The 13721-nt window shown below is 46.7% G+C and overlaps 1 protein-coding gene across 1 annotated transcript; it reads left to right on the top strand.

The window, feature by feature from the left end:
* Window positions 1–2669: 2669 nt before the first annotated feature.
* LOC118924455 (putative nuclear envelope pore membrane protein POM 121B) lies at window positions 2670–13297 on the top strand (the record flags this gene model as incomplete). The annotated part of the gene is made up of 7 exons (XM_057486857.1): window positions 2670–3198; window positions 3819–3889; window positions 4372–4490; window positions 4618–4720; window positions 8475–8553; window positions 11126–11355; window positions 13092–13297. Coding segments are annotated over exons 1-7 (813 nt in total), but the record flags the coding sequence as incomplete, so codon positions are not given.
* Between the last annotated feature and the right edge of the window lie 424 nt (window positions 13298–13721).

Below are 13721 nucleotides of genomic sequence, written 5' to 3'. Positions count from 1 at the left end.
CGTAAGAGAACCTGCACCTCTGCTGTGAGCTGCTCGAAGGGCACGTGCGCATGTGGCATCTGTATGTCCAGCCGCAATGCCATCACCAGTTCCTACACTTTTACTGGAGGCATCTCTCAGGTACACGCACCTGGTGGTGTGGTAGAATTGGGTTCTTTGCATTTATTAGTTGATTATGCAGTGTTTACTAGCCACCTTCTGTCAGATGCTGAGATCATCTCTAAGCTAACAGCAGTTACCAACACTTGAATGATCGCTATGGACCAGTGGAACAAACTAGAAAGCCCAGAATACCTATGTGGAAACCTGATACAAGACAGAGCCATTATTATAGATAAATAGACAGAGGATGAATAATTCAAAAAATGGTACTAATTTGATTAAAAAGGTAGATTGGGTCTGAATTGCATTGGGTCATAAATTCATCCTCTAGGCGCTGGGAATTTAATGAAAGTTTTAAAAATAAGTGGTTATAATTATTTTTAGAAAGGATGCAGTGTAGACTGGAGAACAGATCAAGTTTTGCTACCAGAATGACTTGGGTTCAAATCTTGGCTTTGGCACTTAGTAGCTATAGACTCTTGGGCAGATAATGACTTAAACTCTCTTTTTCTCATCTCTAAAGGATTGTTGTAAAGATTGAAGGTAATGTTTGAAAAGCACCCATTACAGTGCTTGTCAGTAAGCAGGCACCCAATATATAGGAGCTGGAAAAAAAGTAACACATGCATGAAGGAGGTTTTTGAGAGGAGAAAGAATTTGACATAAGTTTTCATCCATACAGAAGGCTCTTAGAGTAATATAAATGACACATTAATGATAAATGACAAATATAGGAGATGAAGGCCCCAGCCAAGCAGTTATGACAATGCAGAGCATAATAGTACAAAGCTTTACCTGGATCTATTCTGCACTAGGCCCTCTGCTGAGCACTGTACACACATTTCCTCAATCAGTGATCACAACAGACCTGACATACATTGTCATTGCCCCTTCTTACAATTTTATGTCAAATGTCATACATACACAAAAGGAAGGAAAAATATCATAATGAACCTCCATGTGGCTCCAGCAGTTAACAGTGTTTCTTCCGTCCTGATCCATCAACACCCCCACCCCAAATTGGTTTTCCTCTTGTGTTTTAAAGTACAAACACGTTGTTTCACCTGTAGGTACTTCAGTGTATTTTTAAAACTTTTTGAACACTAATAACCACAATGCCTCTATTCCTCTGAATAATAATGACTTAATGTTAGTTATTATCACTCCAATTTGCCCTTCTTTCCCTCCCTGTCTTATTACAGTTACTTTGAATCAGGTACCAAAAATCAACTCATTGTGTTTGGTTCACATGTCTCTTAGACTCTTTTTTTTTTTTTGAGCATTAAAGGTATTTAATTAATATATGTAACAAAAAATCTGAAGGTAAGGTTGTACACTTATGGAAATAATGATTTTGACCTACTTCATAAGATAGTTGTGATGCAATACATGTAAAGTGTTCATGCGTCTACACTGTCCATAGTAAGCATTCAAGAAGTGCCACCAAAGTAAGTACCGAAATTTACATTTCAGGGGACTTAATTCACACTCAGAGCTTCAGACTTAGCATTATACAAGGTTGTATCTGATGGCCTAACAAGCAGACAGGGTAAAAATAATCAACTTTTTAACAGGCCTGGGCGGAGCGATGATGCTCAGAGCTCCGCGTCAGGGGCGGGGTGCCGGGATGCCAGGGGTAGGCGAGGCGAGGGACGCACCCTCAGCCGCCTGTAGGTCCCCTGGGAGCGGAGCCCGCATTCCCACGGCCTGCCACGCAGCCGCGCGGGAAGCCACCCCCGCGTCACGGGCAGCTGCGGGGTCGACTGCGGGAGGCGCGGGTGCACCGGGGCCTCCGCCTCCCTGGGCGCGCTGCTCTGGCCGGCCGGCCCAGCGAGCTCCTCGCGATGGCAAAACCCCTCCGCGGTCCTGGGGCGCCCCAGACACTGCCCCGGTGTGCGCGGGCCCCGCCAGGATGCCGGCTATCCCGGGTGCCGGGTCCCGGCTCCCAGCGCCTCGGCCCGCCCGAGGAGCCACAGGCGGCAGGTCGCCGGCTTCACAGCGCTGCCTCCCCGGGCGCTCCTGGCCCGCCCGGCCGGCGCCCCCTGGCGGCCTCCAGCTGTCAGGCTTCTCCCGCGGGCTGTCCCCGCGGCTGCTGCCGCCGCCGCCGCCGCAGGCGCGGAGCACACGGGCTGGGGCGGCGGCCGCGCGCGCCCTCCCCCATAGCGGGGACGTCAGACCTCTCTTAGACTCAATCAATGGTACTACTACTACGCTTTTTCTTACTTTTGAAAAGTCTGAGTCATTATGTTCTATAGAATTTACTACATTCTGGATTTTGTTTTCGTCATGGTGCCATTTTGACAAGTACTCTATCCCTATTTTCCCTGTAAATGGGCAATTGGCTCCTGAGGCTTGAAAAGTTTCAAGTTCAGTGATTTAGGCAGAGGTGCTGCTGTGCACTTCTGATCGCATCACATCGGGAGCGCGTGCTGTGTGGTTGCCTCCCACTGGGCTCAGGTGTCAGTCTGATCCTTCACTTTATTGTTCCTATGAGCTTTTCACCTGCTGATTTTAGTGGCCATTTTTTGCCTTTGTCTATGTCCATTGTGACAATGGCAAATGGTGATGTTCTAATTCTGTCCTTCCCTCTGCATTTGTTAACTGAAGGTCTGTGTAATTCTAGATAGAAGAACAAACCCTATCTATAGGAGTGGCAGGATAATAAGCAGGCACTGATGCCATAGTTAACTCTAAAGGTGACCAGTATGATTCTTGCTGTGTTATCTTTATGAACTGATGATATTTTATAAACATTTCATGATCCTCAGTATAGTGTAGCTGCTCTTTCTGATGCAACTTTGCCAACTTTGGCCAATGACATCCCTTTCAAATACTGGCAATTGACTCACTTTTCAGAAGCCCCACTTCACAAAGAAATGTTTTTTTAGTCACTTGAAAAGGAGACTTTATATACAGTGATGGATTAAAGCCACAGAATTATGTTGAAGGTCAGATCCTATGTTATTCCCAAGGGTCAGTCACATGACTTGTGTTTGGCTTTTAGCTCTGGAAGAGGCGGCGTCCCAGTGCCTCACCCTTCTCCAGCCCAGCCTCATCCTGCTCACAGACACCAGAGAGTCCAGAAAAGAAAATGAGGTAATTGGTGATTTGCTGTGTGGATTAATGAGAGCGTGGGAAAGGAGGGGAATTTACTTGGCTCTTAGGCTTTCTGAGACTCTGATTTGGAGAATCAAAACGGTTCACATCTAAAGGGCAGAGACAGTGCCACCCTGAATCGCTGTCGTCTCTTGCAGTCGTCACACAGTGTGACCACATCGGCCTCTGCTTCCCCTCATGCTGCAGCGTGAGGGGCTGGGGCGTAAGGGGAAGGGCTTGCACAGGACAGAGTGAAAAGAGCAACTGATGGGGGTGGGCAGCAGGCTTCACATTCTAGACCCCAGCTGACCCCCTAGGTGCCCGACTAGAATGCTGCTTTCTTAGAGATAGAGGTGTGACTAGGACTTTCAGAAACTTGGCAGGTTGTATGTAAGGTTCTGAAGATTGTTTTCTGCTTGTTTTAAGACAAAGGTGTCTCTATGGCTTCTGTGAACTGCCTCCCTTCATTTCTTTAGGAATTTTCTTTGCTTCTTTTTGTTGTCTTGACACACTGAGATCTTAGTCATGGTTGTTCTAGACTTTGGTCAGTTGGTAGTTAGGAGAGTGTAAGAAGTTATCCAGTGCTTTTCTAAACTTAATTGTGCCTCTTCCTCCTACAGAGAAGAGGACGGTCCTCAGGGATCTGGCTCTTCCACTCCACCGGTAGACAAGGAGTCCCAGGGAGAACAGGGTAAGTTGATGAACGTGTGGCATGTGTTGGTGGTAGTGTATGGAGGGTGCATGGACCACAACCCACTGGAAACACGTACTGAGCCTTGATTTGTGTGGGGCTTGGTAGTTACAGAGAGAGATGTTCCTGTCCTTCGGGGTTTATGGTCTGGTAAGGGAGAAAGGTTGCCCAGACTCGTATAGCATAACCCAGGCCACCTGGGGGGTTTGGGGTAAGGTAAGCCTAGGTGGGGGAATCTGAGCAGACCAGGCAATTTCTGTCCAGTAAGCAACCATGTGCACGCATTTGGAGCAATGACCACTTCACGTCATCTTGACTGTTAGAAATAATCTTGCCAACACCATCCAAGCACCCAAACCATAGAAGATAGAATCTCAGAGACACATAGTGAAAGTTTAGTATTAAAAACTAGGCTGGATAGACAAACCTCTCCATTTCTGGAAGAGAGCAGGAAGAAAGTAAGTCTGATACTTTATTTGCAGATACAACCACATGTAGGGAGCAGAACTCTTGGGATTCTCCAGTGACACCCAGCAGCTCCCAGCCACGCAGATGCAAGTTTCCCCTGGTGCCTTCCAGGCGAGGGATCCTGCTGATCTTGGTATGGTCTGCCCACCCACCCCTGCCCACCCCAGTCTGGCTCCCCTGCGTCTCAGGAATGGAAGGGTCAGTACAAGTTTCTTTCACTTCCTTCTGACTGACTTGGCTTCTCCTTTTTCTCTTGGTAGCCTCCAGCTCCCTGGATTGGCCGCTCGATCACGGTCGAAGAGTATTACCAGGAGAAGGAAGCTCAGTCACAGTGGCTGAAGAGGATCTTCGAGGATAAGACTGGTAAGGAATATGAGTTAATTTCACACTCCAGAGACAGTTCCCAGAGTCATATTTGTTGACTCCTGAATCCCTGGCCCAGCAAGGCTTCTAGAGCACCAAATACCATCACGTTTGAGATACCATAGTTGACATTTTCTGTTCTTCTTCCTAGAATCTGCTGCAGTGGCAATGTTGGGTGGGAGGCATTGTGTATTTTACTCTGTTCTTGTCCCCGCCGTGACAAAGAATTGAAGGGCAGAGACACAGTAGTGAAGCAGAGTAAAAGTTTTATTTAAAGTTACTTAGCCAGAAAGAAGTGCAGGTGACCTCAGAGAGGGAGGAGTGCCCTGAAAGGTTGGAGAGAAAGAGTTTAAGATTAAAAGGTCACACACTTACGAAGTGTGGGTGACTTCAGAGAGAGGAGTGCCCTGAAAGGTTGGGAAGAGTTGAAGTTATGCACTTAGGAAGTGCAGGTGACCTCAGAGAGAGGAGTGCAGCACCCTGAAAGGTTGAAAAGAGGGAGTTTAAAGTTAAAAGGTTACGCACTTAGAAAGTGCGGGTGACCTCACATAGGAGCACAGTGAAAGGTTGGGGGCTCCCTCTTCTAAGGATTTTTCAGGAATGTGACAGAGGGCTAGGGTGTGGACTTGTTAGGTGGTCTCAAGTATCTTTGATGAGACATTAAGTACTCATCAGTTCTCTATGTAATTCTGCAAAATTAGCTTATCAAGACTGTCTGCCTTTCCTCCATGGTGGGCAGAGTTATTTGTTTGCTAAAGAGTATGTTAAGAATCTATCTTCTGAAACTTCCTAGTTTTTTTTTAAAATACAATTTTGGCTTTAAGGTGGGATCTCCCTGTCTTTACTTTGCTGTTTATAGGTGGGCCTTTTAGCAGGCTAGAGTAAATCATACAATGATCTAATGGACACAATGAAGACATGGGCTGTGCTCAGATACTTTTATCTGGGGAATATTCAAACCTTCAAGGCCAAGTTTCTCTTGACCTTTTGAGCTTTAACTGATTTACTCACTAACTCTGAATCTTTTCTGGATTTCTAGATTTAACTGGTTAACCGAATCCTTTTTGGGGGTCTTTGCTGACCCTGTACTCTTTCCACCCCACTCATATGTATTTCCCTGCCTAACAGCCATGCCTATGGCCCATTCGCCCCTGCAGACACCTGGCCTTCTGGGCCCTCTTGGCTCTTCACAGCCAGGGCCGCTCCCCGGCCCCTCCCCAGACTCCAGATACACAGCCCCTTTCTTGGGGCTGACCCCTGCCTCTCCAGCAATACCAGCCAGTGATGCCACCAAGTCACCTCCAGCCTCTCAGGCTGAGACATCTGCCAAACCTCAGGCCCCGCCTGCCCCAGGCCCCACCCTGAAGCCCAGTGTTCTCTTTGGAATGCTGAGCAGCCCACCTGCTAACCTTTCTGCCTCCGCAGCTCCTGCTGTGTCTTCAGCACATCCCTTGTTCAAGCCCATCTTTGTGGCTCCACCTAAAAGTGGGAAGGAGGGTCCTGTGCCATCCAGTCGTTCCCAAGTCACAACAGAGGCATCTTCCAGCTCTGCCCACACCCCGACTACCAGCAGACAGCCCCTCACTTTCAGTCCTGTTTTTAGCAGCACAGAGCTACCTACATCTTTGCCCTTGTCAACTCCCTCCTCCTTCAGTCAGACTACTTCAGGCACTAGCATGAATAACCCTCTGTTCCCTGGCCCGGCCAGTGTCAGTGTCCCCTCAGCAGCGGCTTGGGGGACCACCACCGGCACAGCCGCAGACTCCGCCCAGAAGCCTGTCTTTGGCTTTGGTGTGAGCAGTGTGACCAGCACTGTGAGCAGCATGACCAGCCCCACTGCTTCCACTGCCCAGTCTGTCCTCTTTGGGTCCCCCCTTGCCTCTGCTGCCAGCTCTGCCCAGCCATGGGCTCCATACTCCAGTTTGGCCAGGCTCTGGCCACACCTGCTCCAACAACAGCCATTACCTTCAGCCAGTCCCGGCCCGGCGCCATCCAGACAGCTGCTGGCAGCAGCACCGCCAGTTTCGGTGGCTTCAGTGGCACCCTCACGACCTCCGCCCCCATCACCCAGAGCCAGCCTGCACTGACATTTAGCAGCACTACCACCCAAGCCTTCAACATTCCCTTTAGTTCTGGCACCAGGCCCCCCGTCCCATCCTATCCCAGAGTCACCCCACAGCACACGTTCGGGGCCACTGACAGACAGCAGATGGGGACTGCTAGCCAGCACTGGCCCCCAGCTTTGGCAGCTCCTTACCTTTTGAAAACTCAGCAGCCCTGGCCCCACCCCAGCCAGCCTTTGGCAGCACTGTGTGGTCAGGTTTTCATGGGTTGAAACCCGCAGCCTCTCTTTTTGGCACCATCTCCAGCACCCAGCCAGCCTTTGGCAGCACCACAGCTGTTTCCTCCAATTTTTTTATTTTGTGGTATCATTAATCTACAATTACTTGAGGAACATTATGTTTACTAGACTCCCCCCTTCAACAAGTCGCCCCCATATACCCCATTAGTCACTGTTCATCAGCATAGTAAGATGCTGCAAAATCACTACTTGTCTTCTCTGTGTTGCACACCCCTCCCCATGCCCCCCCAACATTATACATGTTAATCATAAGGCCCTCTTTCTTCTTCCACCCCTTTCTCCCTCCCTTTCCACCTATCTTCCCCAGTCCCTTTCTATTGGGTAACTGTTGTCCTTTCTTGGATTCTGTGATTCTGCTGCTGTTTTGTTCCTTCTGTTTTTCCTTTGTTCTTATACTCCAGAGATGAATGAAATCATTTGGTATTTGTCTTTCTCCACCTGGCTTATTTCACTGAGCATAATACCCTCTAGCTCCATCCATGTTGTTGCAAATGGTAGGATTTGTTTTCTTCTTATGGCTGAGTAATATTCCATTGTGTATATGTACTGCACCTTCTTTATCCATTCATCTACTGATGGACACTTAGGTTCCTTCCATTTCTTGGCTATTGTAAATAGTGCTGCGATAAACATAGGGGTGCATCTGTCTTTTTAAAATTGGGCTGCTGCATTCTTAGGGTAAATTCCTAGAGGTGGTATTCCTGGGTCAAATGGTATTTCTATTTTGAATTTTTTGAGGAACCTCCATACTGCTTTCCACAGTGATTGAACTAAATTACATTCCCACCAGCAGGGGAGGAGGGTTCCCCTTTCTCTGAATCCTCACCAGCATTTGTTGTTGTTTGTCCTTTCGATGGTGGCCATCCTTACTGGTGTGATGTGATATCTCATTGTGGTTTTAATTTGCATTTCTCTGATGACTAGCGATGTGGGGCATCTTTTCATGTGTCTGTTGGCCATCTGAATTTCTTCTTTGGAGAACTGTCTGTTCAGCTCCTCTGCCCATTTTTTAATTGGATTATTTGCTTTTTGTTTGTTGAGGTGTGTGAGCTCTTTATACATTGTTGATGCCAACCCTTTATTAGATCTGTCATTTATGAATATATTCTCCCATACTGTAGGACGCCTTTTTGTTCCATTGATGGTGTCCTTCCCTGTACAGAAGCTTTTCAGCTTGATATAGTCCTATTTGTTCATGTTTGCTTTTGTTTCCCTTGCCCGGGGAGATATGTTCATGAAGAAGTCACTCATGTTTATGTCCAAGAGATTTTTGCTTATGTTTTTTCTGAGAGTTTTATGGTTTCATGGCTTACATTCAGGTCTTTGATCCATTTCAAATATACTTTTGTGTATAGGGTTAGACAATGATCCTCATTTCCTCCTCTTTTGCAGCCACCACCTCGGACTTTGGAGCTACGACCCAGACCACCAGCAGCGGTAGCAGCACAACCTCATCACACTTCACATCCGGGTGTCAGCAGCCCCGGCTGGCAGCGAGGACTTTGGGATGAGTGTGTCAGCCCCCCACAGCAGCTACACCACTGAGGCATTCGACTTTGTGGTAGGACAGAGTGGGAGAACTGGTGGCACGGCCCATTTCTGGGGATGCCTGAGTCAGAACTCCCTTGGTGCATCTGGCCAGAGCACACTGTTTGCCGTCTACGTGGCCAGCACACCTCAGAACACATCTGTGGTTGCAGGTGAGATTTGGAATGGGCTCGGTCTGCAGAGCCAGGTGCTGTTTTAAGTGCCAACATAGTCTACACTGTTGGAGCTGTATGCTGTGGTAAAGAGACAGATGTTATCTGTAAACAGTGTCAGGTAGCAGTGTAACTCATGACTGGAGAAGCTATTTAGGTAGGCAGTGGGAGCCTTTCTGAGACTATAGGAAACTGAGGCCATGGTTGTAGTTCCAGAGTTGGGAGCAGGGACAGCGGCTGGGGGTGAGGGTGTTCCAGGCACAGGAGCAAAGGCCCGAAGTCAGAAATGAGCTTATGTTTTCATGAGCAGAGAAGAACCAGGTGTGGCTAGAGGTTTAAAAAGGAAAGTGGGATAAAATGACGTTAAGAGACAGGCAGTAAGGAAGATCATTCATGGCCTTTTAAAATGTTTTTTATTTTTTGGTATTAATCTACAATTACATGAAGAACATTATGTTTACTAGGCTTCCCCCTTCAACAAGTCCCCCCACAAACCCTATTATAGTCACTGTCCATCAGTGTAGTAAGATGCTGTAGAATCACCCCTTGTCTTCTCTGTGTTGTGCAGCCCTCCCTTTGCCCCCCACCCACATTATATATGCAATTTGTAATGCCCCCTTTCTTTTTCCTGCCCTTATCCCTCCCTTCTCACCCATCATGCTCAGTCCCTTTCCCTTTAGTCCGTTTCAATAGGTAGTCCATTCTTGGGTTCTGTGATTCTGCTGCTGTTTTGTTCCTTCAATTTTTCTTTGTTCTTATACTTCAGGGATGAGTGAAATCATTTGGTGCTTGTCTTTCTCTGTCTGGCTTATTTCACTGAGCATAATACCCTCCAGCTCCATCCCTGTTGTCACAAATGGTAGGATTTGTTTTCTTCTTTTGGCTGAATAATATTCCATTGTGTATATGTACCACATCTTCTTTATCCATTCATCTACTGATGGACATTTAGGTTGTTTCCATTTCTTGGCTATTGTGAATAGTGCTGAGATAAACATAGGGGTGCATCTGTCTTTTTCAAATTGGGCTGCTCCATCCCTTAGGGTAAATTCCTAGAAGTGAGATTCCTGGGTCAAATGGTATTTTGACCCATACTGTTTTCCACAACGGTTGAACTAATTTACATTCCCACCAACAGTGTAGGAGGGTTCCGCTTTCTCCACAACCTCGCCAACACTGGTTGTTGTCTGTCTTTTGCATGGTGGCGATCCTTACTGGTGTGAAGGGATTTCTCATTGTGGCTTTAATTTGTATTTCTCTGATGACTAGCAATGTGGATCATCTTTTCTTGTGTCTCTTGGCCATCTGAATTTCTTCTTTGGAGAACTGTTCAACTACTGTGCCCATCTTTTTTTTTTAGATATTAACAATTTCTATTTTATTTAACAAAATGAAAAACTGTATGTTCCTTTTTTGTATTTTAAATTTTTTGTTATGATTAATTTACACTTACATGAAGAACATTATGTTCACTAGGGTCCCCCTTTCACAAAGTCCACGCCACACACCCCATTACACTCACTTTCCATCAGCATAGTAAGATGTTGTAGAATCACTACTTGTCTTCTCTGTGTTGCACAAACCTCCACATAGCCCCCCCTACATTATAGGTGCTAATCTTTTTTTTTCCCCTTTCTTTTTACCCACCCTTACACCTCCCTTCCCTCCCATCTTCCCCAGTCCCTTTCCCTTTGGTAACTGTTAGTCCATTCTTGGGTTCTGTGATTCCAGTGCTGTTTTGTTCCTTCAGTTTTTCTTTGTTCTTGTACTCCACATATGAGTAAAATCATTTGGTATTTTTTTCTTCTCTGCCTGGCTTATTTCACTGAGCATAATACCCACTAACCCATCCTTGTTGTTGCAAATGGTAGGATATATTTCTCCTTATGGCTGAATAATATTCCACTGTGTATATGTACCACATCTTCTTTAACCATTCATCTACTTATGGACACTTAGGTTGCTTCAATTTCTTAGCTGTTGTAAATAGTGCTGCAATAAACACAGGGGTGCATCGGTCTTTTTCAAACTGGGCTGCTCCCATTTCCTTATTTTTCCTTTTCTTTACTTTCCCTGCAGAGATATGTTCATGAAGAAGTTGCTCGTGTTTATGTCTAAGATATTTTTGCCTGTCTTTCTCTAAGAGTTTTATGGTTTCATGGCTTACATTCAGGGGTTCAATCAATTTTGAATATACTTTTGTTTATGGGGTTAGACAATGATCCATGTTTCCTCCTTTTTTGCAGCCATCACCTCCAGCTTTGGAGCTGTGACCCAGACCACCAGCTGCGGGACCAGTACATCAGGGTTTGGCAGCACCATCTCAGCGCCCTTCACGTCCAGGGTGTCAGCAGGCCCCATTGGCAGTGGGGGCTTTGGGACAAGTGTGGCTGCCCCCCACAGCAGCTCCACCACTGGGGCATTTGGCTTTGGGTCAGGACGGAGTGGGAGAACTGGTCTCAAGAACCCTTTCTGGGGAGCCTTGGATCCAAACTCCCTGGGTGCAGCTGGCCAGAGCACAGCCTCTGCTTTCCATGTGTCCAGCATGCATCAGAACATGCCTGGGTTTGCAGGTGAGGTTTGGAATGGGCTCAGTCTGCAGTGCCAGGCGCTGTCTTAAGTGCTGACACAGTCTCCGCTTTCGGAGCTGTATGCTGTGGTGAAGATTTAGATGTTATCACAGAAGTTATCTGTAAACAGCATCAGGGAGCAGTGTAACTCATAACCGGAGGAGCTATTTAGGTAGTCAGTGGCAGCCTTTCTAAGACAATAGCAAAATGAAGCCATGGCGGCAGTTCTAGATTTGGGAGCAGGGACAGCAGCTGGGGTTGAGGACGTTGCAGGCACAGGAGCAAAGGCCCGAAGGCAGAGATGAGGTTATGTTTTCATGAGCAGAGAAGAGCCAGGTGTGGCTAGAGGTTATAAAGGAAAGTGGGATGGAATGACATTAAGAAACAGGCAGAAAGGAAAATCATTCACTGCATTGTGAAATGTTCCTTTTTATGTGGTATCTACCTACAATTACCTTAAGAACATTATGTTTATTTGGCTCCCCTCTTTTCCAAGTACCCCACACAAACCCCATTAGAGTCGCTGTCCATCAGCATAGTAACATGCTGTAGAATCACTACTTGTCTTCTCTGTGTAGCGTAGCCCTCCCTGTGCCCCACCACATTATACATGCTAATCATAATGCCCCCTTTCTTTTTCCCTGCCCTTATCCCTCCCTTCCCACCCATCCTCCTCAGTCCCTTTCTCTTTGGTAACTGTTAGTCCATTCCTGGGTTCTATGATTCTGCTGCTGTTTTGTTCCTTCATTTTTCCTTTGCACTTATACTCCAGAGATGAGTGAAAGCATTTGGTACTAGTCTTTTCTCCGCCTCGCTTATTTCACTGAGAATAATACCCTCTAGCTCCAACCATGTTGTTGCAAATGGTAGGATTTGTGTTCTTCTTATGGCTGTATTATCTTCCATTGTGCATACATTCATCTACTGATGGACACGTAAGTTCTTTCCATTTCTTGTCTGTTGTAAATAGTGCTGTGATAAACATAGGGGTACACCTGTCTTTTTCAAAATGGGCTGCTGTATTCTTAGGGTAAATTCCTAGGAGCGGTATTCCTGGGTCAAATGGTATTTCTATTTTGAGCTTTTTGAGGAACCTCCATATTGCTTTCTACAATGGTTGAACGAATTTACATTCCCTCCAACAGTGTAGGAGGGTTCCCCTCTCTCCACAACCTTGCTAACATTTGTAGCGGTTTGTCTTTTGGATGGTGGCGACCCTTACTGGTGTGAGGTGATCTCATTGTTGTTTTAATTTGCATTTCTCTGATGACAAGCGATGTGGTGCATCTGTTCATGTGTCTATTGGACATCTGAATTTCTTCTTTCAAAAACTGCCTGTTCAGCTCCCCTTCCCATTTTTTTATTGGAATATGTGCTTTTTGTTTGTTGAGGTGTGTGAGCTCTTTATATATTTTGGATGTCAACCCTTAATCGGATCTGTCACCTATGAATATATTCTCCTATACTGTAGGATGCCCTTTTGTTCTGTTGACGGTGCCCTTTACTGTACAGAAGCTTTTAAGCTTGATATAGTCCCATTTGTTCATTTTTGCTTTTCTTTCCTATCCCTGGAGAGATATGTTCATGAAGAAGTCGCTCATGTTTATGTCCAAGAGATTTTTGCCTGTCTTTCTCTAAGAGTTTTAGGTTTCATGGCTTACATTCAGGGGTTCAATCAATTTTGAACATACTTTTGTGTATGGGGTTAGACAGTGATCATGTTTCCTCCTTTTTTGCAGCCATCACCTCTGGCTTTGGAGCTGTGACCCAGACCACCAGCTGCGGGACCAGTACATCAGGGTTTGGCAGCACCATCTCAGCGCCCTTCACGTCCAGGGTGTCAGCAGGCCCCATTGGCAGTTGGGGCTTTGGGACAAGCGTGGCTGCCCCCCACAGCAGCTCCACCACTGGGGCATTTGGCTTTGGGTCAGGACGGAGTGGGAGAACTGGTCTCAAGAACCCTTTCTGGGGAGCCTTGAATCCAAACTCCCTGGGCGCAGCTGGCCAGAGCACACCCTCTGCTTTCCATGTGTCCAGCATGCATCAGAACACGCCTGGGTTTGCAGGTGAGGTTTGGAATGGGCTCAGTCTGCAGTGCCAGGCGCTGTCTTAAGTGCTGACACAGTCTCCGCTTTCGGAGCTGTATGCTGTGGTGAAGATTTAGATGTTATCACAGAAGTTATCTGTAAACAGCATCAGGGAGCAGTGTAACTCATAACCGGAGGAGCTATTTAGGTAGTCAGTGGCAGCCTTTCTAAGACAATAGCAAACTGAAGCCATGGCGGTGGTTCTAGGTTTGGGTGCAGGCACAGCAGCTGGGGTTGAGGACATTGCAGGTACAGTAGCCAAGGCCCGAAGGCAGAGATGAG

This window comes from Manis pentadactyla, chromosome 10 (genome assembly GCF_030020395.1).
Source record: "Manis pentadactyla isolate mManPen7 chromosome 10, mManPen7.hap1, whole genome shotgun sequence".
Lineage (NCBI taxonomy): Eukaryota > Metazoa > Chordata > Mammalia > Pholidota > Manidae > Manis > Manis pentadactyla.
The sequence above is the reverse complement of the archived record's forward strand: the minus strand, read 5'-3'. Positions and strand labels throughout refer to the sequence as shown.